At 63.0% G+C, this 23,474-nt stretch overlaps 2 protein-coding genes across 3 annotated transcripts; both read left to right on the top strand.

The window, feature by feature from the left end:
- The first annotated feature begins 261 nt into the window (after nt 1–261).
- Nucleotides 262–1,472, top strand: NKX2-2 (NK2 homeobox 2). The gene is made up of 2 exons (XM_069008426.1): nt 262–517; nt 913–1,472. Exons 1-2 carry the CDS (start codon nt 262–264, stop codon nt 1,470–1,472), a joined length of 816 nt encoding a protein of 271 aa, XP_068864527.1.
- A 19,446-nt stretch (nt 1,473–20,918) lies between these two features.
- On the top strand, nt 20,919–22,045 carry NKX2-4 (NK2 homeobox 4). 2 transcript variants are annotated; one of them, XM_069008769.1, is made up of 3 exons: nt 20,919–21,288; nt 21,393–21,871; nt 21,905–22,045. In XM_069008769.1, the coding sequence occupies exons 1-3, from the start codon at nt 20,919–20,921 to the stop codon at nt 22,043–22,045; spliced, it is 990 nt and encodes a 329-aa protein (XP_068864870.1). The 2 variants fall into 2 exon arrangements, with proteins under 2 accessions (XP_068864870.1, XP_068864869.1); XM_069008768.1 differs by having other exon boundaries at nt 21,393–22,045.
- The last annotated feature ends 1,429 nt before the right edge of the window (nt 22,046–23,474 follow it).

Below are 23,474 nucleotides of genomic sequence, written 5' to 3'. Positions count from 1 at the left end.
CGTGGCAGAACAACCAGAGACCCGTCGCTGCGGCCGCTTCTCCCGCACAACCCCGCCGCTTATTTTTCTATAAATCCATATTCTTATTCTACTTTTTTTTCCCTCCTCCACGCGTGCCGTGTCCCCCCCCCCGCCCCCTCCTTGCTCCCCGTGTCCCTGCGCGGTGTCGTTGTCGCCGCTCGGCGTGTGCGTGCCCAGCCGTGACCCGGCGGCTCGGCCAAGCTGCGGCTCCAACTTTCCCAGCCGGAATTTGGCCGGAACATGTCTCTGACCAACACAAAGACGGGCTTCTCGGTGAAGGACATTTTGGACCTCCCCGACACCAACGATGAGGACGGCTCGGCGGAGGGCGGCGAGGAGGAGAGCGAGGCGCCCGAGCCGCCTAGGAAAGCGGGAGTTTTGGGACAAACCCCCTTGGACACTGTTCCGACGCTGCCTTTGAAGGGCCCTTTCTACGATAACAGCGATAATCCCTACACGCGCTGGCTGGCGAGCGCCGAGGGCATCCAGTACTCCCGTGAGTGCCGGGGGGACGGGGCAGCGGGGACCGGCGGCGATGGGGGGGTGGACACGGGGTATGGGGGGCGGGGGGGGGGGCTTGCGGCTCGTCCCGGCCGGGAACGGGGCAGCGCCGCTTCCAGCTGCCCCCGGCGGCGGGGCGGGAGCTGGGGGGCCGTGGATGGATGGACGGACGGACGGATGGATGGATGGATGGATGGATGGATGGATGGATGGATGGACGGATGGATGGATGAGGGGGGGGTTGCCTCTCTGCACGGCTGGCCTCCATCCCGCCACGGCCGGGCGGCGGGAGGGCGGTGCGGGGGCCGGCGGGAGGGATGCAGGGGCCGGCGGAGGGGCACCCCCCGGCCCGGCCCGTCCCCCCGCTGACCGGGCACGGCTTGTCCGCAGTTCACGGGCTGGCGGCCGGCGGCGGCGGCCAGGACCCCTCGGCCAAGTCCCCGGAGCCGTCGGCCGACGAGTCGCCCGACAACGAGAAGGAAGCGGCGGGCGGCGGGGACGCGGGCAAGAAGAGGAAGAGGAGGGTGCTCTTCTCCAAGGCGCAGACCTACGAGCTGGAGCGGCGGTTCCGGCAGCAGCGGTACCTGTCGGCGCCGGAGCGGGAGCACCTGGCCAGCCTGATCCGCCTCACCCCCACGCAGGTGAAGATCTGGTTCCAGAACCACCGCTACAAGATGAAGCGGGCGCGGGCCGAGAAAGGTATGGAAGTGACTCCTCTCCCCTCCCCGCGGCGGGTGGCCGTGCCGGTCTTAGTCAGGGACGGCAAGCCCTGCCACACGCTCAAAGCTCAGGACTTGGCAGCCGCGACTTTCCAGACGGGCATCCCGTTCTCGGCGTACAGCGCGCAGTCCCTGCAGCACATGCAGTACAACGCGCAGTACAGCGCGGCCGGCAGCCCCCAGTACCCCACAGCGCACCACTTGGTACCGGCGCAGCAATGGACTTGGTGAGTGAGGGCCGCCGGGCAGCGCGGCACACCCCGCACACGCGCCCCCCGCACGCGCGCACGCCCCAAAAACGGAGGAAAACCCTGAGATAACAAACAGAGGACGAGAGAGAGACAGACAGAGACAGAGAGAAAGAGAGAGAGAGAGAGAGAGAGGAGGAGACAGACTGATGCTCCGAAAATAAACAAGCAAACAAAAAAAAATCGAAACTGCGGGGGAAGGAATGGAGAGGGAAACGCTATTATTATTATTATTATTGCTATTATTATTATTATTGCTATTATTATTATTATTATGGTTTGGTTTTGGTTTTTTTTCCCTCTGCCGTTTCTTTTCCCCTCCATTTTTTTTTTGGGGGGGGGTTCGGTTTCATTTCGGGGGGAGGCGGGGGGTAAGGGAGGGGAGGTGTTTTTTGTGCGTCATTGTTTACAGAAATTTTTTGCGCCATTCAGAGTGGTCCTGTCTACCTACAACTAAAATAAAAGAGGAAAAAGGGAAAGGGGGGGAGGGAAGATCGTCAGAATTACAACAACAACAACAACAACAACAAAAAAAAAAGGGAAAAAAAAAATAAAGAATAAAACCCCCCCCGCTGCTCCTGTGATTTTGTGAGGAACGGGGGTGCGGCCGCCGCCCGGGGCACCCCAAAAGGGGAGCTCCAGCGCGGCCCTTCGAGCGAGGTTTGCGGCCCCGACAGCCGCAGCGGGGGTGTTTTTACACCTTGTCGCGGTCGCTGTCGCTGCCGCGAGCCGCGGCCCGGGCGCTCCGCTCTCTCTTCTCCGGTTTGGGGGCCGCCTCAACTATTCCCGAGCGGAGGAAGGAGCCCCGCGCACGCTGAAACCCACCCCGCCCGGAGAGCGGCTCCCCGTGCCACCCCCCCCCCCCCCCCCCCGCCCCGCCATTTAATACGAATCTAATTTTTTTTTTAAAAGCTGCCTTTCGAGGAAAAATAGTAGAGAAGGAAGCGATAACAACGACGGAAGGGTTTTGTGCGACTTCTCGTCGCCGCCGCCTCTCGGCATCCCCCGGCGCAGCCCTGCCCGGGGCCGGCCGGCTCCCCGCGGGGGTGACACGGCCGAGCAGGGCTCCGCGCACCCCCCTCCACCCGCCGGACTTCTTTCTTTCTCTTTCGGGGAAAAACGGCTTTATTTTTTTGGTGGGAGCGGTCGGCTCCATCCCGCCGGCGGCAAACTGGAGCGGGGGGAATTTCTGTTTCCCTGCTTTCTGTCTGTGAGTGCGCTTTTCTACACCACAGCGCTGCGGAGATCTGGGTACCGGCATCACCGCCGTGCCCCCTCCCCGGGCTGGGGGCCCTGCGAACGGCAGGCACAGCGGAAACTTCGCGGTCAGCCCTCGGGGATGCGCCGGCGGCTCAGGCAGGGCGGGGGAAAGGGTTAACACCGGGAGACACCCCGTCCCCCTCAAAAAAAAAGGGAGGACGAGGGACAGGGGACAAGAGTGAGGCGAGGCGGGGCTGGGCGGCTCTGCCGGGTGGAACGGGGACCGGCAGCGAGCCCGGCCGGGACCGGGCAGGGGCAGCCCCGGCTCGGAGCGGGTTCGGCAGAGCAGTGGCTCCTTCGCCCGCCCCTGCGGCTTTTAGGCTGCTCGAGATGCTTCAAAAAACGAAAACAAATCCAAACAGCCTTTGTCCGGAGCGGTGGGGCCGGGGCAGCCCCCACCCCGTTCCGCGGGGCTGAGCCCGGCCGGGACGAGGCAGTTCAATGCCAAAGAGACGGTCGCTCCCGGCCCCGCCGCATCCCGATCCTGCCAAATCCCGGCCCTCCAACAACATCAATCTCGTCCCGGGCCCCGCCGAGCCCGGCGCGCCCCTCCGCCCCAGCGCATCCTGCGTCGGCCGCGGATCCCCGCGCAGCCTCTGCTGGGGCTTTTTTATCTTTTTCGCACTTCTTTCCTCCCCTCTCCTCCTCTCCCGTCCCTCCTTCCCCCGCCTCCTTTCCCCAAACCACCGAGGCTCCAAAGCAGCGGAGGAGCAGCCGCGGCCGTTCCGCTTCCGAACGCTGGGAAGCTCCGCTGCTGTCCCGGACCCGAGGGGGACTCAGGGACGAGCGCCGGTTTTCCCTTCTCCAAGCCCGGCGTGCGAGCCAGGAGCGGAGAGACGGAAAATTGTCACTTCATTTTTCTTCTTACTTGTTTTGTTCTTTTTTTAATTAAATTTTTTCCCTCCCAATTCTTTTTCTGTTTTTTTTTTTTTTTTTACTTTCTTTTTTTTTTTTTACTTTCTTTTTTTTTTTTTCCTTCCCCTTCCCCTCGGTCTGTGCCGAGTCTATCAAACCAGTTGTGTGGCCCTAACCCCCGTGGCCTTATATCTGCCGTGCCGCCGGGCCAGTCTATCTTTGCACAATATACAGTAGACTTCAGAGAGCAGCACAATGGGGGAGGCAGGGAGGTGAGCATGTTAGAGGCGTGCATATTAACGAGCCGCGGCCAAAGGAGCCAAAGGAGCCGGCGAAAAACCGGGAGAGACGGTCCGGGAGGGGGGGACGCCCTCCCTGCGCCTTCCCTGCCACGGCCGTGGCTGTTTTTGGGGCTCGGCATTGATGCGGAGCGCGGAGTCAGGGAGCGGTGTCCTCCGCGTTTTGTTCGGGCTGTCACTCGCGCTCATTGTTCGGCATGTTCTACATGTTGTATCCCATATGGCCAGCTGGGCCGGGGACCCCTCACAAAACCCAAATTGTGCCCAGCTTTCAAACCCAGCATTGTTGTCCGTGAAAGGCAGGCGAATTAAAAATTCGTGCTATATCTATTCTGGAAAAAAAAAAAAAAAAAAAAAAAAAAAAAAAAAAAAGGGGGGGGAAGAAAGAGGGGGTGCAAGGAAAAAGAATCCCGCTCTCTGCTCTCCCTTTGAAGGCCAACAGAGACTCTCCTCTTCTCCCGTCCCTGCTGACAAGTTTCTCTCTCATTTCACAGGAAATCCTCCCCCCCCCGCACTAAAAGCCCCGAGCGCGTCCCCCCGCAGGAGCCCGCGGAGCTGCGCTGCGCGGCCGCGCTGCGGCGCGGAGGCCGGGGCAGAACAAGGCTGCATTGAGGGCGGGCTGGGCTGCAGCTGCCGCCTCCCTGCGCGGCCCGGCCGTACCGCCAGCCCGGCTGGCACGTCCCGCTGCCCCCCGGAGAAACAGCCCTTTCTTGTCCGAGCTCCTGGTTGTGCAAGGCGGGCCGGCCGAGAGAGGGAGGGAGGGAGGGAGGGAAGGAGGGAGAGGGAGGGAGAGAAATTAAAAAGGGGAAAAAAAATAAAATAGGGGGGATAAATTAATTAACTAAAAAAAGAAAAAAAAGGAAAGAAAAGGGGGGAAATAACGAAAACGGGGGTGAAAATGAAGAAAGAAAGAAGAAATTTAAAAAGGAAAAAAAAAGATGAATAGGGGAAAAAAGAAAAAGAAAAGGATAAATAAAATAGAAAAATTAAAGGGAAAAGGCAAAAGAGACAACGAAAAAGAAAAGAAACAAAAAAAGAAGAGAGGAAAAAGAAAAAGATAACAAAACAAAAGAAGAAAACACGAAGGAAGGAAAAAGAACCTGAGAAGGCAGGAAAAGAAAAATAACGGGAGGAAAGGAAATAGCGGGGCAAGGAGGAAGAGAGCGGGGAGCAGCCCCCAGCCCGCAGCCCGGGCACCCTCCGCGCCCCAGGCGGGGCGGGGGCTGCGCAGCGCTGCGCGGGATCCTTGCGGTGCCCGCAGCGGCTCCGGGCTCCGAGCGGGCCCGCAGCGCCCGGACGAGGCTCCCCGGGGCGGGGTCCGGCCCCTCCGCCCCCACCCCCCGCAGCCCCGGAGAGCCCCCGGCCCCCGGGCAGCCCCTCTCGGCCGCCGGGACGGGGTTGGGTCGCGACACGGCCCGCGGGTCGCGATCCGGGGCAGCCGCGGGCGGTGGGAGCCCAGCCCGAGCTTCAGGCCGCGCTCCCTTTCCTTTCCCCCCCTCTCCCGGTTTTCTCGCCCGGCCGGATCTCCGGGACGCCGCGGTGTCCCCGCGCGGGGCGGGAGCCCCCGAGCCCGGCGGTGGCTTCCCCCCGTCCCCTGTTGACCGTAGGGCTTAGGCGGCAGCGCTGTGGGTTTTTCGGGGCTGCTCGAGGAGCCGCTCAAGGGGAAGCTGAGCCAATATTTACCGAGCACGAGGGCAATCCTCGGCGGGGTTCATTAAGGAGCCGGCGGGGCGGAAGGGCTGCGGGGGGAGCCCCGCGACGGCGCTGGAGCGGCGAGACGCGACCCTGGGCGCGGGCTGCCCCGCAAACAGCCACCCCCGACCTCCCCAAAAAAACCCCGGAGGGGTTTTTCGCTCTACACAAGGGGATGGGGTTGGTTTTTCTACCGAGGGCCGTGTTTTCCGCAGCCCCCCGAGCCCGCGGAGCGGCCGCGGGGAGGCAGCAGAGCCCCGCGGAGCCCGGCGCTGGACGGGCCGGAGGCTGCCCTGCCCCTCCGCGCCCCCGGGCATGGCAGTGGGGGGGAGCCCCGGGGCTCTGGGGACCCTGTCCCCAAATCCACCATCCCCTCCCCGCCCCCCTGCCCCGCCGGGATGGCCGCGCGGCGGCGCTACGGGATAAGGGACGCGCCGTCGGGCCCGCCCCCCGGGGGTCCCGACACGGAGAGGGGGGACGGGCCGGGACAGGGATGGGGAGAGCCCCAGGAGGCAGGGGACAGCCCCCCCGCCCCCCCAGCGCCTGCCTGGCCCCGCTGAGGGAGGAGCGTCCTCGGCCCTAAACCGGCGGATGCGGGGACATTGCTTTGAAATCCAGCGCGGAGCTCGGGGCGTGACGAGGTCTGGCCCCTGATCCCCGTGGAGGGCAGGACAAGGCGGCAGCAGGGACTCGTGCCACCCCTCCTGCCCCCGGCAGCCCCCCAAGCCCCAGGACCCCGCCTTTGGGGCAAACAGGGCGTCCCCAGAGCCCGGGCAGGGTTTGGTGCTCAGTTGTCTTTTCCACACCGGGAGAACAGCCAAACCGACGGCGAGGACAGCGTGGGATTCCGGAGGGCTGGAGAGGATGGGGCAGCGCAGCCACGGCCTCCTCCCAGCGCTCCCGCCCCACAGGGATCCACAGGGGCGGTGGCAGCTGCATCCCTGCACTGGGGACACCGGGGACACCGGGGACACCGGGGACGGTGCAGCCTGCACACCCAGAGGGAACGAGGCTCCTGGGCACGGCACGGGGTACCTGTGCTTCTCCCTCACCATGGGACGCCTCAGGGAATTTTGGGTTAAATTCGGTGCTGGCGAATTTGCGGCATTTCGCACGGTACCGGTAATTAGCGGTTAATTACGTAGACAATCGGGAACTCTCCGATGAGAGAGACGCGGGAGAGACCCCTCCCTTGAGCTCCCCCGCGGCCCCTGCAGGCAGCAGCCTCCTTCCCTTCCTCTCTCCCTCTCTCCCTCTTTGCCTCTTTCCCTCTCCTGCCCGTGGCTGGTGCAGGTTGTCGCCACCTCCTCTCCCTCCCCGAAATTTAAACAGCCAGCAGGCTCAGAGAACCCCGCAGGCCCCGCAAATCCCACCAGCCACAAAAATCAAAATCTGAACATATTTTATTGGGTTGTACAAATCTTTGGGCAGTTTGAGTGGGGTTCCTGCAGTGCCCCCGAGTTCCACGGGTGTATTTGGGATTTAACCACGGGGAACGGCGTCCATGCTCTCGGTACAAAACATCCCAGATCTGCTGGAAAAATCCTGGAGCTCAGACAAACCTGCCTGGAGTTGCTCCAGGTTCGCTTGGACAAGCAGAGTGCCTTGCTCCCACCTCGGGATCTGCTGCGTTCCGTGGGATTTAGCCCCAGTCCGGGGGGAAAGTTCTCCACGAGATAAAAACCGCAAGAAATAAATTGTGTCGAATCGCTCTGTCACTGCCTCAGATCGGGTCTGGCCGAGCAGGCTCAACAGCTCCAGGGAAAATAAAACAGCTCTAAGAAGTGGTTGTGTCTCTGGACGTGCAGGGATGGAGCTGCTCCTCCCGCCCCACACAGACACCGTGCAGGGGAGAGGTGCCTGGAGGGAAAGAGTTCATCTCTGGTTGTGCCAGAGTCCAAAAACAAAAGTCCCTGGAAGATTTCCCCCCATCGTGGAACTTCCCGGCTGTTATCCCATCATTATTTCCCCCCTCTTCAATCAGAGCTGTCCCACAAAAAGTCACTGACTCCTCAAGGGGATAAAAGCATCACTCAGGATTCTTAACACAAAATCAGACCGAGTGGTGAACTTTCGGTGTAAATGGCCTTAAACCCCTCATATCTTCGGGATGCGTCTCCATCCTCTGGCACACCACGGGGGAGCTCTCGGCACCACAGGTAAGGCAAGCTCCCGACCCTCCCTCGTGCAGCCCCTGCGGAGGGCAGGCGTTCCCCGGGGCTGCAGCAGCCCAGGCCCAGGGCTCTGCTCATCCTGCTCCTCCCCTTTGGAGCAGGAATGTGATGAATTCCGAGGGCCTGGCAGGGATCAGCCTGAACCATTTCAGACAGAGCTGCGGGGAGGCGACCCCTGAGGTTCTTTCCCTAGGCGTGTTCCCAAAATCCCACAGCAACCCAGCTAAAGGGGTTCGGGGCCCCCGTGGCTGAGGCAGGTGTGGGGCACGGCCAATGGGGGATCCCAGGACTAGCCCAGTGGCTCCTAAGCTGGCCTTGCTCTGCCCCGAGGCAGGAGACGCTGCCCCGCGTGCATCCAGAGGGGTTTGGGACTCTCCCAGCAGGCAGAGAGGCCCTGGCTGCGCACCGGCCCGTCACAGGTGAGGAAGGGAAGGATCGGCGGTGATTTCGGACGTAACCCCCAGACGCAGGGGCCACCACCCCAGCCCTCCCTCGTGCCGCCTCAGCTCCTCCCAGGGGACGGTGTCGGGAATTCCCTGCTGCCCGCTCCACCCTCACGGATCCTCGGCCCCGCTGGTGCTCGTCCATCGGGACCGTCCCGATCCGCGTGCGCTCGTCTGTGCCAGATCCGTGGATTTCCACACCTGTGGAAAGTGCTGGCGGTGCCAGGCATCTCACCCAGCTCCTCCCACCACACCGCAGCCAGGATGGACACCCCTCCTGCAAGTCCTAAATACACCAAATACCCAAAGGCCTTAAAGGGCAGAACTGCCTCCTGGCCCGCGGGAGCGAGGAATGAAGGCAGGACTCGCCTTCCACGTCCCTCTCAGAGTTAGGGAACAGCTGGATGAGAACCCCAGACAAAAGGGAATTCGGTACCGGCGTTAGCGGTGACTTGGGGTGGCAGCTGTTTGCTGAGGGGTTCAGGCAGCACAGAGATCGGTGCCTCTCAAGCGAGGCCACTTAAAACTCCATGTTACTGGGAGAACAGGCACTGGAAACATACCCAGCTTTTTGTAGTTCGGTTCTCTTGAGGGTTTCTGGACGAGGCGAAAATAAAACTCAGCCCAGAAACATCCAAGAGCAAAGCTGAGCTGATTGTGGTGAGGAGGGAGGGAGGGAGAGGACGAGCAATGGTCACTCAGTGTGTGCCCAATCCCTTCCTGGGGCGTCCTGGAGCATCCCACACACAGGAACTCCAAACTCCCTTCACATAAAAAGTCTTGGGACAAATAAATAACTAAATGGATCACACAATGCACCTAAAAAGTCAGGGGAATGGGACTACCGGAACTCATTTTGCCCCGGTGCAATCCAAGGCACTCAGGACAAATTTTTATTCTCCTCCCTTCCTCTCGAGCCCAGGGTTTGCAACCCGCGAGTGGCAAACCAATAATAAACACCTGGCTGTGGAAGAGCAGCCCCAGCGCTGTGTCAGGTCCCGCCTGACAGAAACCTGCCTGGAATCTGGCCCGTCCAAGGCCCCTCTGGAACACATCGGTGGCGCCCAGCAGGGCCACAGCATCAGAGCATTGTCCCCTCCAGCGGCAGCATCCACGTTCGGAAGGGACTGGGAGGAGTTGTGCAGCGGGGTCTCAGCTCCGGGGAAACCCACGTGAACATCGAATTCCATCCATCCGTCCATCCGTCCATCCTGGTGGGGGGGGGGGGGGGGGGGGGGGGAGGGCCCTCCAGCTGATCCAGGGACACCGGCTCACCTCGTTTGCCTTTGGGAGACTCTGACTTTGGAAAATGTGGGGGTTTTCTCCCGGATCCCCCGGCACCTGTAAAGGGATAAATCAGCTCGGTGGCGTGTCTGAAGCCGTCTGGCCGGACACATCGTCGGGGTTTTACCACTGGCATAAAGAAAACGATGAATTAGCCCGGATTTTCCATGTGGCTGTTGCCAGTGTGCCGGGGTTCGAGCGGGAATCCGGAAGCAATCCCTGTTTAACTCCACCCCGTTGTCCCAAACCCAGGCTCTGCTCACACTCTGAGGGAGCAGCACCTACCTGGGCGTGGGGTTTTCCCGCTCCAGCTCAGCCACGGGGGAGCTGAGGAGCTTTGCTGCTCTCCTGCTCCCTAGCTGATGACAACCATTAATCACCAGGCAGGGAGAATTCCACACGTGTCCTGCCCCCGGCCACCAGCAGGGACAGCGGGGACCTCTCCCGTGCCCCATGCGAGCAGCAGCGATGCCCCTAAGTACTCGGCCTCTGCTCTCCCCAGCTCGGTTTTAAGGGCAAGCAGCAGCTTTTCTCCTCGCCGTCAGCGCCTCACGGCCGCTGCAGTCAGCCGTCAAATACACAATCAAATTAAATTAGCGCGCCTCGGGGTCTGCAGCCCGAGGCTTCCTGCCTCGGCCCGCGGGACGCCCGCCTCTGTCTGGGCTGCCGCTCAGCCACGGCACGATGCTTGTTCTGGCTCGGCCGTGTGCGAGGAGAGATTCAATCCGCCCCGCCTGGCTGCAGCAGGGGAGGCAGCAGCGGGGAAAAGCCACCCTCGACTCCTCCAGCGGCTGCCTCAGGGACCTTTGGGGATGGACACCGCGGCGGTGCTCCCAAATCTCTAAAACTATCCCGGCTACCTGCTCGGACACGTCGTTTGTCCGTATCACCGGATTTCAAGGAATAACTCCCACCACTCCAGGCTCCCTCCGCCTCCTGAGCCGCCCACGCTCAGGCGGCAATCGCAGTCAGAGCTGTGCCTGTGCCCCTTCAGACGCCACCCTACAACGACAAGGGTTCCACCTGCGTTTATTTGGGATGACTTCAGCATCTCGGTACAGCTCCCGGGGGGCTCGAGAGGAACAAGGATACCATTGTGCCGCCTGTGCCGCTCTCCGAGCCCATCAAGGCCAGCGCCAGCCTGGAGGAGCCCCGAGTCGAGATCCACTGGAAGAACTCCCAGCGCCCTCAGGAGGCTCTGACTCAGGTGCTCCAAGGAGGATAAGCCAGGCTGGCGGTGACAGGCTCTGTGTTCATCGGCGTTTGGAGGTGGAACAAGGAGTTCCGAGAGGCCGCAGAGGCGGTGAAACAGAAAAACACCAACAGCAAACCTGGACAGCATCGTCTGTAACCGAGGGGGAAACGGGCGGAGAGGGCACGAAGTGCCTCCCAGATCTGCCCTGGAAACTCTGGGGTTAGGGAGGGTGAGAGCAGAGAAGGCACACAGGGAGCCGGGTTTGGCCCAGCTCGGGCATGGAGCTGCTCCCGGGGAGGGAGAAACGGGAGCAAGGAGAACATCGGCCCAGCCCACACCCACACAGGCGCAGAGGAGGAACACAAAATAGCACAGAGCAGCAGGGCAGGCGCCCCAGAGCAGCCTCCCGAGGGACCAGCACCTTCCTCAGGCGGCTCTGCGTCCAGAAAACTGCCTGGAAAGCCTCTTGTCCTTGGAACGCTCGCGTGGGGTCTCCAGCCAGCACCTGGGGAAGAGACAATTTCAACTGTTATTCCAAAGGGGGGACAGCAGTGCCAGCAGGAGAAGATGCAGCAAGCCACGGAGGCACGGGAGGAGCAGTTTTACTCCTCAAGCAGCGCCTGAGGCACCGAGGTTTGTGTTCCTGACAATTCCCAGCATCCACGGTGCAACAGAAGCCACTCCACAAGGCCATTCCCAGGCTCCGAGCAGGACGGATCTGAATCGCCACAGAGACGCCTTCCCTTCCCATCTGTGGCTCTGCACTTGGGAAATCACCACTCTCTCCTCATTAGGCACTTAATTGTGGCCAGAGCTCTCCCAGGTGTTCCCAGCCCCGAGCTGAAGCCGCTCCTGACTTCCTGATCAATTTCCTCCCCAGGAATGCCTTCCAAAGGGTACCTGAGCTGCCCTGGGCGTGGCCCTGCTCCTCAGGGATCCGACCTGGCTGCACCAGGAGATGGAGAGCGCTCACTGACTCGGGCTCCAGCAAGATGTTTTCCTGCAAGGAAAACCCAGACGAATTTAACCGTGATTTTAGCAGGTGTCCATCCCTGGAGATGCTCAAGGCCCGGTTTTGAGCACCTTCATTCTACTTCAGGCAGTTCCCACCTGCAAACTCTCCAGGATCACCCAGAGCTCCCCAGAAAGTTTCCAGCCACGGGGGGAAAACCTGAGGTTAGGATCCATGGAGCCATGGCAGTGGTGACACCAGGCCTTGCTCGGAGCCGCTTAATGGAATAATATTTCCATCCGCTGTAGATGAGAAAAGATAATTACTTTCGGGGTTTAAGAACCAAATGTGTTGATCCAAGTGTAATCTCGGTGTTTTAGCACCTGGTTATTACATCAGGAACACAAATGTCAACCGGGCTGCAGCAACCGGGCCGTCAGGAGGGGGGGAGGAGGAGACCTGTGACTGAAATCACACACCAGGGGGAAGGTGCCACCAAGGGACTTTCGACTTGAGCTAATCACAAATGTTCTCCTTCCCCGGAGCACTTTGGGAGCTGGGAGCTGCTGTTTTCCCTCAGGGATCCTTCTGCTACACCCAGAGCGAGGGCCAGCCGGAGGGGACAGCGGTGGCTCATTCCCTGCTCACCCAAAGCAGGGATACCAATCCCAGCTGGCCCATTCCCCACAGGGAGGAAGGGGCGTTACACACCGAGGGCACTTCGGTGCCGCCGTTCCGGACCTTCTATCCGCAGTTCAGCTGGCCCCTGGCTCTGGCCTCTTCCGTCGCCTCCGCGAGCCCAGCTGGGCCTGTTTGTCCCTCCTGTCCCAAACCTGCCCTGATGGACCCTGATGGCACGGGAGGGGTTTCCTTTCCAACCCAAACCACCCCAGAACTCGCAGCAGCAGCAGCAGCCCGTCCCCGAGGCGGTCTGGACAGCAATCCCCGTCCTCCAGGAAGAGATCCCGATCCCAGAAGCATCCAGCGCCCGCTGGGACCCAGCATGTGGCGTTGCCACGTGTGTGCTGCCAGCAGCCGGCTCGGATCGTGGCGCTCCGCCGCCGAACAAAGGCCCTGCCTTGATTCCTCAGCCAAGTTGAGGTTCCCAGCAGGCTGATTATCCCCCTGTTCCTGAAGCACCCACCGCTGCACGGAATTTTATTAAATTGCCAGCACGGGCGGCCGCTCAAAGTTTGTGCAGCTCGAGGCGATCGATGGCAGCGAAGCACGGGAAGAAAGGCAGGGGGAGGGGGGGACCCCTGTTTGTTAAAGGCTTTTTCTTCTCCCTTTTGAATAAAATGTCAACTCCATTATATAGATGTCAACTCCATTACCGCACCGCTCCTGTGGCAGCCTCAACGTGGAACTGTCTGCTAATAAAACAACTTCCTCGCAGGGGGAGCGGGGGGCAGGTTACCTGCCGGAGGTTCCAATCTGGCTAAGAAAATTCCTGTTTATCCCCACAGGCACAAACACCACTTTCATTACCCCGGTGTCCTCGTCGCCTCTGTCGGCCCCCAGATAAAAACCCGCCTTTCATCCCGACGAGCCCGTGCTGGTCACAGGCCCGTCCTTGTCAGAGAAGGCACAAAATGGGGAGAGCAGTGCCTGGTGTGCTGGGGGAAGAAACCAAAACAAACAAACCTGGGTTAGAACCGTGGGATGGTTCGGGATTGAAGGCACCTGAACAAGCCCCTCGTTCCAGCAGCAGCAAAGGTGGGGAAAGCAGAGGAGCAGCTTCCTTGGCGTCCTGCTCCAGGGGGATGAGCTGCCAAACCCTCCGAGGGGAGCCCTGGGGACAAATGCCCCCCCAAAAGCACCGAGATCTGCCCACAGGCGGAAGGCACCGTAAGCACCACCCCAGGAGCACTTCCAGTGAAGGCCCTGGAGGGGTTTGGCAGGTCTGTGGCCGGGGAGGTGGGGAAGCCCCTGGGCCTGGCCAGGCGGCGGCCGCGGGAGGCCGGGGCTCCTCCCTCGCTCTCAGGCCCACTGGCTGCACACACCCCCGCGCAGGCAAAGATGAGCACGTATTTAGAAAAGAATAAAGAAACCCATTCCCCGACGGGAGTTGTTTAGATAATTGATTTCCCTTGGACTTAGGAGCACTAAATAACACCCGGCGAGCCACCATCTCCCAGATAACCTTTTCCTTCAAATCTCTCTTCCAGAGGATTGCCCTTTGACAGAGGCACCTCTCGGAGCGCGGCTCCGGCGGGCTCGTAGGTAGGGCCTTGCCGAGGGAAGGCCGTGACGATCCCTCAAGCAATTATTTCTCCCCAGTATTCTTTGCATAGAGAGAGCTAATTAACTGCCTGCCGGGCTCTGCAGAGCCGCGGCGCAGAACGAGGCAGCGGCAGCACAAATGTCATAATTAATTAGCGGTTTAACGCCAGAACGAGCACGGCCGGGGTGCCGCCGGTATTCCAGCGCCCGCACCTCCGCCGGCGCGGGCATTCCTTGGGCCAGGCACTGGGGGACACCCGGCCTGGGCAGCAGCGGGAATGCCCTCATGGAAAGGGCGGTCAGGCCCTTTGGAAGTGCCCGGGGAGGTTTGGAGCCGCCATTCCTGGAGTGTCCAAGGAAGGGCTGGAGGTGGCGCTCAGTGCTCCGGGCTGGGGACGAGGTGGGACCGGGCACAGCTTGGGCTCGATGGGCTGGGAGGGATTTTCCAGCCTCGGTGGTTCTGGGATCCACACCACAGAGCCCCAGGCTGCGGGAAGCTCAGCCGGAATCCCGGAGAAATGAGGAGTAGCCCGTCGCGTCCCCCTGTGGAGCTGGGCAGGGACAAGCCTGCGCCAGGCCGGGATCGTCCCCGTCCCGCCGCGGGGAGCGCCCAGCCCCAAGGCCCTGCTCTTTTCCAGGGACAACATCCATCCCAGCGCTCCCCATCCGTCGGCACCTTCCGCTGGCGTGGGTTTGGTGAGGATGACCCCACCGGTGGCCACGAGGCCGCTCCCGGCCCCTCCCACACCGCCCTCGCGGCAGGGACAGGGGTGTGCTTGGCACAGAGACCCGGAGCTGTCGCTCGCCTCCCACGGGCAGCAATTCCTTCCCCGGGGGTGGAAAAGGGGCCCAGCAGCACGGAGTCGCCAGCTTCCCCCTGCACCGAGGCAGGCAGAGCAGGGGTCGGGCCTGGGGCAAGCCCAGCACCAGCCCTGCCACACAAATTAGGAACAAACCAACCCAAACCGTCAAGGCTGGCTCCTGGAAAGAGCCAAACCCCGACAACCCCCCGAGAAAACTCTCGGCCCCACCCTGGTTCCCTGAGCAGACGTTCCCAGCGCTGGCGGGCACTGGGAATTGTATCCCGCACACCTGGAGCCCAGCAGGGGACAGCTCCCCGCGGGACACCTCAAACCCTGCCTCCGGAGCGGGGCAGATTCCTGCAGGAAAATAAGAGGGACGACTTAAAGGCATCCATGCCTCCTTCCATCCTCGGCTCCCTCAGCTCCCACTCCCTTCCCCGTCCGCCCGCGGGAGACCTTCAGGAGGGAAAGAGCACAGCGAGGGACGAAGGCCCACAGCCCTGCATCCATTCGGGATCGCCCCGGAGCCAGCGCCGGGCTGTGCCGGGCGGGGAAGGCAGCGCTGCTGCCTGAGCCCGGTGTGGGCGACCGGAGCGCCGCTCCTGCCCCGCAGAGCCAACTCCATGGTGACAAACAGCGCCGGGGAGCCGTGACACCGGCGGGTCAGCGCCGGCACGGCAGCGCCGGCAGCGAACAATGAGCCGGAGCAGGAGCCCAGGCTGTGGGAAGAGGGATGGCCTTGAGCAGGAGAAAACGCGCGGCAGGCGGGAGAAGGTCCTTAACTTCAGCTTCCTCTTTCTTTAACCTAAAGAAGTCTTTCATTAACAGCATCTGGAAGAGGCCAGCATCTTTCCAACATCTGCTCGGGGGCGTTGTTCGGAGTGGGAAACTTCTCCGCTGCTTTTCCAGGAGGGCTGCATTCCGGCACTTCAGCAACGGGATGTTTCCAGGGATTGTCCCTGACTCCCACAGGCGAGAGCCCCAAAACTCGGTGGGCTCGGTTACGTCCATCAGTTGCGAGGGACCGCGCACCGCGGAGTTCTGCACGGGGTGGAGCGGCCAGTTCCCAATGCTGGGAAGGCATCAGCAGGGCACCCGTCCTGCCTCCCACGGCCCAGAGGGACTTTCCCTGTGGAGCAGCTTTGGATCCGGGCAAAGGTGGCTACAGCGACAGGGATTTCTGGGGAGGCAGCCTGGGAGGTGCCTCCCACCGCCACGAGCTCGTTTGAGAGCGAAACCACTCGTCTCCCTCGGGGTCACATCCTTCATAAATCTGCTTTAACCACCTCCTCCTGACCCGGTCTTGTCCCGCCCTGTTATTCCCAGCTCCGGCCATCCCCCACCCGGGATCTGGACACCAGGTCGTCCCACAAACCACAGGATGCTGCGCTGCAGCTCCCCGGGTCCCTCGGTCACATTTCGAGGATGTCCATCCGGTTTTTCCCAGCCCTGCACACGGGCTGGAGCTGCTGGCTGGACTCGGCAGGGCCGGAGGAGTCAACATCTGCCTGTGGATGCTCTGGGAGGGCTGGAGAAGTCCAGGAGCATGAGGGGCCCTTGGCCAGGCCCTGTCTCGGGACGATCCCACAGCAGAACCTCAGCTCCCACAGGTTTATCCTGGGTTTATCCCACCTCTGCCATGTCTGGGCTCTGGCTCCTCCTGCTCCAGGGACAGGGAGCAAGCTCTGAAGCTGCTCCTCAGCTGCCACTGGCAGGGGGATAAACATCCCTAAATCCCAGCTGATCCCCATTTCACACCCACAGCTGCACCGCCAGACCACCTCCCCTGGCTCTCCACATCCCTGGGAAGTGACACACTCCCTGTTCCCCTGTTGGGTCCTGCAGCCATCAGACACAACCCTGCTGCCCAGGGTTGCACAGAAAGGAGGGATGGACTTTTCCTCCAAAAGAGGGGATTCCTCCCCGCTTTGGTGCTCCAGGGCCCCGAGTTGCTGAGGTTACTCCTGACTGTACGCGGAGCATTGCTCTGACTTCAAAGGTGGTGGAGATTATCCTTCAGGAAGTCTCTCTACTTCATGACTTCCTCACACGTGCAGAAGGGCTCCCATTCCAGAGGCAGGAACAGCACCTGGAGGGAATGTGAACCTGGGAATAACTCAGGAGCCCAGGTTTTCCTGGCGTTCGCTTGCCCACGCCGCAGCAACAGGGAAAGCTGGCCTTGCTATTCCCACAAATAAAACCGGGAAAACAACATGGAAAAACGCGGCCCCAGCAAAGGGAGGGGGGCAGTGGGCCCAGCACAAAGCAGCCGGTGGCACACACCACTGCCAGCCGGGAATGGGCAGGGATCAGGGATCCAGGCACGGGGTGCTGCGGTGCCAGAAAAATATTTGCGCTCCCTTATCTGAGGAAAAGCTGGAGGAGATGCCACAGGAGTATATTTTCTGCTGCCTCAATACTTAGGTAAACCTTAACAGCAGCTCTGGGATATTCCGCCTTCCTGCTGCCCGCGCTGGAACCGGCTCTGCTCCCATCCCAGCAACTTCTCCCAGCTGGGTCTGAGGACACAAGATGCTTACCTGGGGGCTCAGCAGCTGGAAACGTCCCCTTCCCCAGGCAGGGGGAAAACTGGCTTGTCCCTGCTCCGCCCCCCGAGCCCCACGGGAAAACACGTCCATCCGGCAAGCAGGAATTCCCGGGAAGGGTGCGTGACACCAATATCTTTATGGGGGGTGGGGGGGGGGGGTGGGGGGAGTTATCCCAAAAAGCAGCATAAGGAAAACCTGCAGGACAAGGATAAACATTATGTCATGGCAGTCATCACCAGGGAAAGAGGGGCAGGGGACCCTGAGGGCGGACAGGGAGATAACAGGGAGATAATACCTCCCTAAACCTGACTTTAGGGTAGGCAACCACCCCAAACCTGCCCCAAGCTCTCCTGGCGCGGCCGCGCCACCGCCGGGCACTCCTGCCGGGCACTTCTGCCAGGCATTCTCGCCGGGCATTCCGGTCGGGCATCCCAGCCCGCAGCTCCTCGGGAAGGGCTCGATTTCCCCTGGCGGGGGAGAGGCGGCGGCGTTGTCCCCGCGCCAGGTTAATTCCTCGCCTCGCCTGTGACCAGCCCATTCAGTGCCACTTCAGACTCCTAATTCCGGGCTTTGCGTGGAAATGGTTTTAGAGTGCGCTGGAAACCCCGGGTTCCTTTTCCAATCTCGCGACGTCTTTGGAAAGCAATTCCTTAAGCCTCCGCTCCCGAGCCCCTTTTAATCTCCGCAAATTATCGGTGAGAGCCGAATCGAGGCGAGCTGCCGCCGCAGAGCCTGCCGCCGAGCGTTTCGAGGAAACCATCGCTTTCGGGGCCAGAAATAAATTAGCATTTATACCGGGTTATTGAAAAACGCTCCCCCCCGCCCCCCCAAAAAATATCAGCCTCCGTCTCCGTGTCAATTGTGGCTCACCGGGGTCAACACCGCCGCCGCCGCCGCCACCGGCGCGGGCTGGCGCGGCGAAGGACAAGTCGCGTGTGGAAATGGGCCCCAAATGTGTCATTATGATCAGGGAGACAAGCCGGGCTGGGAAATGACATCTGCACTCCTGGAAATAACATCTGCACGGCCCGCGAGCCGGGCGGCCTTCTGCGGAATGAGGGCAATCAGGGAGCGGGGGAAAATCACCCCCCAGAAATTAAAACCCAGGAGTTTGGCTCCTTGGCGCTTTGCTGCTGCCTTTCCTACGTCTTTTTGTTGTTTTTGTTGTTGTTGTTGGTTGTTTTTTTTTTCTTTTAAATTTCTTTAAAATTTGCTTTTAAACTACTTCACTTGGAATCCGCAGCTTGATCTTCCCAGGACAGGGAAGGAGGAATTCCTGTTTTGCGCGGACCCTCCAGGTGATGGAGGGTTAAATTAGAAACGCACATTCTATAAGCGACGAGGATTTCAAATCGGGATTTTTCTTTTTTTTTTTTTTTTGGTCAGACATCTGCCTCATCAAAAGGATCTTCTTTACACCCACCAACAAAACGAGGGGATGCTTTTATGCGACGCTTTTTATCCCGAACATCACATTCCCGATGTGGGGAGAATTCTGGGGTGTTTTCAGTGCAAAATGGCCATGAGGGGTTTTGCTGGCTGCATTTCTACCAGCTCCCCTCGGGCTGTGCTTCCCCTTGGGCTCAGGCAGGGATGCAGGGATGCCTCTGCGCCCAGGGTAGGGGTGAGCGGTGTCCCAGTGGGCAGGGACCCGGCTCAGTCCCCAGACCTGCCTCAGCCCTCAAGAGCCTGCCCCAGCCCTCAAGAGCCTGCCCCAGCCGCGTCAGCAGGGAAGCTCCACATCGCTCCTCCAGCAGGAGTCTGGGGCAGCCGTGGTGCTCGGGGTCCTTTTCCCCCGGCTCCCCCTTCCCGGGCTGCTGTCCCGGGGCACACTCGCTGGATTCTGCTCCCTGGGCCCCAGGTGCCCAGCGCAGTGTCCTGGTGTGTGAGCAGAGGCCGCAGGCTCTGGTGCTGCACCTGAACCCCTACAAACCCCTCCGCTTGTGCCACATGCCCAAATCCCGGCTTACAGGGCCGGTCTGACGCGAACAGGACCAGTCCCTCTCAGCCCTTTGCCTAACTCTGTCTGGTTTGTCCCCAAGGTAGCACCGAGGCCTCGGTGAGATCCCAGACTGCCCCAGTGGCTTGCAGGGAATCATCCCTACAGCACCAGGAGCCGCCTCTCCCTTCCCGGCGGGAAGCAGGGACACCACTCTCTGTCCATCCATCCAGGCATCCATCCATGGGCACATGAGCTGTGTCCCTCCCCGGGGTGCCCTGAGGGGCAACGGTGTCCCCACCCGTGCTGCTCCCACAGGGACGTAGACAGGCATTTTTTTTTTGGCTTTTTTTGGCTTTTTTTTTTTTTTTTTTTTTTTTTGAGCAGGGGAGGGGAAAAGAGGTGCCGGGAAAAGGGATTGGAAGTGCCGGGAATTCTGCCCGAACGGTGGGAAGGTTGCAGCTGAACAGAACTGGCGGGAAGGGGGGATTCGGGACCCGTTTAACTCCTGAGCCTCGCCGGGCTCTCAGAGTTTCAGCGGGGAGCACAAACTTTGAAACGCAAAATTGTGCTCGCTCTGATCTTTCATATTCTGTTTTTAACAATCACCACAGAGCTGCAGGTACCTTGCCCCCAGAAAGATCCGAGGAGATCAGGGAAAAGATGGGGTTTGAGAAGGGAAGGGACCAGCCCGGAGGGTGAGGGATAGCCCAGCTCCCCAAAACGGGCCTCAGCAAAACGGGGGAGCAAACACCGGGAGCAGCCCGGGAACTGCTGCCCGCTCTGCAGGGAAGCGCGGGTGCCGCTCACTGAACGCACCTAGAATTTTATCAATTCCTGGGGAAGGCGCAGCCCCGCGGGTTCCCCCCGCGCGGCCCGGGCGCGGCCGGCTGCGCACCCAGCGCATCTCCCCGGGCACAGGCTCCGCCCGCCCCGTCGCGGCGGTGCCCGGCCCGGGGAGCCGGGGGCAGCTTCGGCCGCGGCGTCTGGCAGCGCCCGGGCCTCTCAGCCCGGCGGAGACCCCGCGGCCCCGGGAGCGACCCCGCGGCCGGGCCGGAGCCCCGCAGGCGCTGCCCCCGACGGGCACGGGGTCCCGGGGCAGGAGCCCCGAGGTCGCTCCCCGCGGAGCCTTTCGTTGTGCCAAAAGCAACGAGCGAACGACGAACGACCGCAGAAAGCCCCGAAACACAACCGCAAACGAAGCACCGGCCCTAAAGGGGCCCCGGTGTCGCGGGGGTCCCCGCCGGCCCCGCACCCCGCGGCGGCGGCTCCGAGGGGCCGGGGCCGGGCGGGAGCGGCGCAGCCCCGGGGCCCGGCCCGGAGAGGGGAGAGGGCTGCCCGGCTCCTGCCGTCGGGGCCGGGGCCGCCGCGCTGCCCCGGGACGCTCTGCCCGGGGGGTCGCCGCGCACCGTGGGGAGGGGATCGGGGGAACGGGCAGGTACTTACGGGCGAGGGCGGCGGGGCCGGGGCCGCTCGGAGCCGCTCCGGCGCTGCCCCCGGGGTGGCCGGGCTTAAGAGCCGTCGGACGGGCGCAGGACAATGGCCGGGAGGAGGGGGCCGGGGGGCGGCGGGAGGCGGGGAGGGGCCGGGGCCGCCCGCCGCCGCTCCGCCCCCCCGCGTCTGGCGTAAACCCGGCGCCGGGCTAAAAGAACCGGCGAGCTACCGGCGCCCGGGGCTGCTGGCCGCCGCCGCGGACGGCTCGGCGGTGCCGGCGGCAGCGCCCGGCCCGGCCCGCCCCGTCGCGTCCCGCCCCGCCGCGCCATGTCGCTGAGCCCCAAGCACACGACGCCCTTCTCGGTCACCGACATCCTCAGCCCGATGGAGGAGAGCTACAAGAAGTTCGGCGGCATGGACGGGGCGGGCGGGCTGGGCGCGCCCCTCGGGCCGTACCGCCAGGCGCCCGTGCCCGCCGCCGCGGCCGCCGCCGTCCCGCAGCACGTCCCCGCGGGCGCGGCCGCCTACCACATGCCCCACGGCGTCTCGCAGTTCCCGCACGGCGCCGTCGGGGGCTACTGCAACGGCGGGCTGGGCAACGTGGGCGAGCTGCCCGCCTACCCCGAGGGGATGCGGGGCGGCGCGGCGGCGGGCGGCGGCTGGTACGGGCCCGGCGGCGACCCCCGCTACTCCAGCAGTAAGTGCGGGCGCGGGGGGCGCGGCGGAGGGGGTGGCCGGGCGGGGGGAGAGCCGCGGCCCCGACGGGGCGGCCGCCGGCGCTGAGCCGCCCGTCCCGCTCAGTCTCCAGGTTCATGGGCCCGTCGGCGGGGATGAACGTGGCCGGGATGGGCGGCCTGAGCGGCATCGCCGAGGGCGCCAAGGGCATCGTGCCGCTGCATGCGGCGCCGCGGAGGAAGAGGAGGGTGCTCTTCTCGCAGGCGCAGGTCTACGAGCTGGAGCGGCGCTTCAAGCAGCAGAAGTACCTGTCGGCGCCGGAGCGGGAGCACCTGGCCAGCCTCATCCACCTCACCCCCACGCAGGTGAAGATCTGGTTCCAGAACCACCGCTACAAGATGAAGCGCCAGGCCAAGGACAAGGCGGCCGCCCAGCAGTTGCACCCCGACGGCGGCGGCGGCGGAGGCGGCGGGCTGTGCCAGCAGCCCTCGCCGCGCCGCGTGGCCGTGCCGGTGCTGGTGAAGGACGGCAAACCCTGCCCGCCGCCGGGCAGCGGCACCCCGGGCCCCGGGCAGGCCGCCCCCGCGCCCCCCGCCGCCGCGCCCGCCGGGCACCCGCACCCCGGCTCGCTGGGGCAGGCGGCCGACCTGGAGGAGCTGTCGCCCAGCCCGCCGGCGCTGCACGGCCCCGTGGCCCCCCTGGCCCCCCTGGACTCGGCCGGCGTCGACTACAACGGCGGCATGGTCAGCCCCAACCTGCTCTACGGCAGGACGTGGTAATCGGTGCGTCCCGTGTGTCCCCCCGCCGCCACGACAGCCCCGCTCCTCCGGCACCGGACGCTCCCGGCCCCGACGGCCGCCCCGGCCCGGCCCGGTGCCAGCGGGGATCGCCGACGGCCGCCCCACCCCCGGTCCCTCCCCGGCCTCCCTTCGAGTTTTTTTTTTAAGTCTCTCCGGTTTTTGGACAAGCGGCCCCGACGGCAGCGCCGAGTGCCTGCGTGCGAGCGCGAACGGGTGTGAGTGCGTTGGTGTGGGCGCGTGTCCGCGCCGCCGAGTCCCGTCAGCCCAGGGCTCCTCCCGACGGGCCGGGGGCAGCGCGGGGCTCCGCTCCGGCCCGGCCCCGCTCCCCGGCGGCAGCGGAGCCCGGGAGCCCCGGCGTGTGCCGCGGCAGCCCCGCGCAGCGCCGCAATAAACCTTCCGAAGCGCGACTCATCTCGGCAGAATTAATTCCGGGGGGGTGCCCCCAAGTGCCATTCCCTTCTTATCCCCCTCGGAGGTAAACTGGGTCACAGCTCGAGGCGGGAGCCGTGGCAGGAGAGCGCTGGGGCGCCGGTGCTCGGATTTAAGGGGAAAAACTCCCTTTTTCTCCTTGCTGTTATTGAACACCGCTCAGTTAATGAACGTCCGTGTGCGGACGGGGCGCGCGGAGCCGCCGCGGCCCCTGGCCCTTGGCTCGGCTCCCGACGAGCTCGGAGACCTGCGGAGGCGAGCGGAGCCCGGGAATTCCCGGGGCTGGACCCCGCTTCCCGCCGGGATCGGGCCCCGCAGCGGCCGGGGCCGGAGGATGCGCCACGCCGGAGCGGGGTTTATCCCCGCGCCGCTTCCCGAGGAAATCCCGCACGTCGGGAAACGCTCCTCGGGACTTTCCGGCAATTTTTCCTTCTTTTATTTTTATTTTTTATTTTAATTTTATTTTAAACAATAAAAGGAAGCCTTGTTCTCACGAGTCGGCTGCTTCGTTCTCGGTGCACGGACCGAGGGACAACCTCAAAATCCCCTCTTCTCCGCCGGCCTTTCGGCTGCCAAGCATTTAATTCCGCGCCCCCCCTCCGCCGCCTCTGCCAGGCTCCCCCATCCTTGGGGGACCCGCTGAACCCCAGCCCCGGTGGGGCTCCCCAGCGGCTCCCGGGGAGCGCCGGGCCCTGCTCCGCTCCCGGCTGTGCCGCGAGGGAACGATTCTGAGGCGGAAAATCGGGATTTGGGGCGCTGGGAGACCACGGACCTGCTCCCAGACGCCTTCCCGAGCCCCATGCGGGGGCCTGGAGGGGAAGGGGGTCCCCACCGCTCTCGGCAGACACCTCCTTCCCCTCCCGGCAGGTGCCACACGGGGACCCCCACGGCTGCCTGCCCTTTCCATGAGGGAGAATTTCTCCCTGCTGGCTCCCACGGGAAGCGGGTGGGGTGGGGCTGAGCCCGGCCTGGTGAGCGG

Source organism: Aphelocoma coerulescens, chromosome 3, assembly GCF_041296385.1.
Source record: "Aphelocoma coerulescens isolate FSJ_1873_10779 chromosome 3, UR_Acoe_1.0, whole genome shotgun sequence".
In the NCBI taxonomy this organism is placed as follows: domain Eukaryota; kingdom Metazoa; phylum Chordata; class Aves; order Passeriformes; family Corvidae; genus Aphelocoma; species Aphelocoma coerulescens.
This window is presented reverse-complemented; position numbering and strand designations above follow the sequence as displayed.

Bases quoted from the DNA above. Each gene is read 5' to 3' on its own strand.
- NKX2-2 (XM_069008426.1), top strand. From the start codon at position 262: ATGTCTCTGACCAACACAAAGACGGGCTTCTCGGTGAAGGACATTTTG. The intron at 518-912 runs GTGAGTGCCGGG...GCTTGTCCGCAG, and splicing joins CGAGGGCATCCAGTACTCCC to TTCACGGGCTGGCGGCCGGC.
- NKX2-4 (XM_069008768.1), top strand. From the start codon at position 20,919: ATGTCGCTGAGCCCCAAGCACACGACGCCCTTCTCGGTCACCGACATC. The intron at 21,289-21,392 runs GTAAGTGCGGGC...CGTCCCGCTCAG, and splicing joins CGACCCCCGCTACTCCAGCA to TCTCCAGGTTCATGGGCCCG.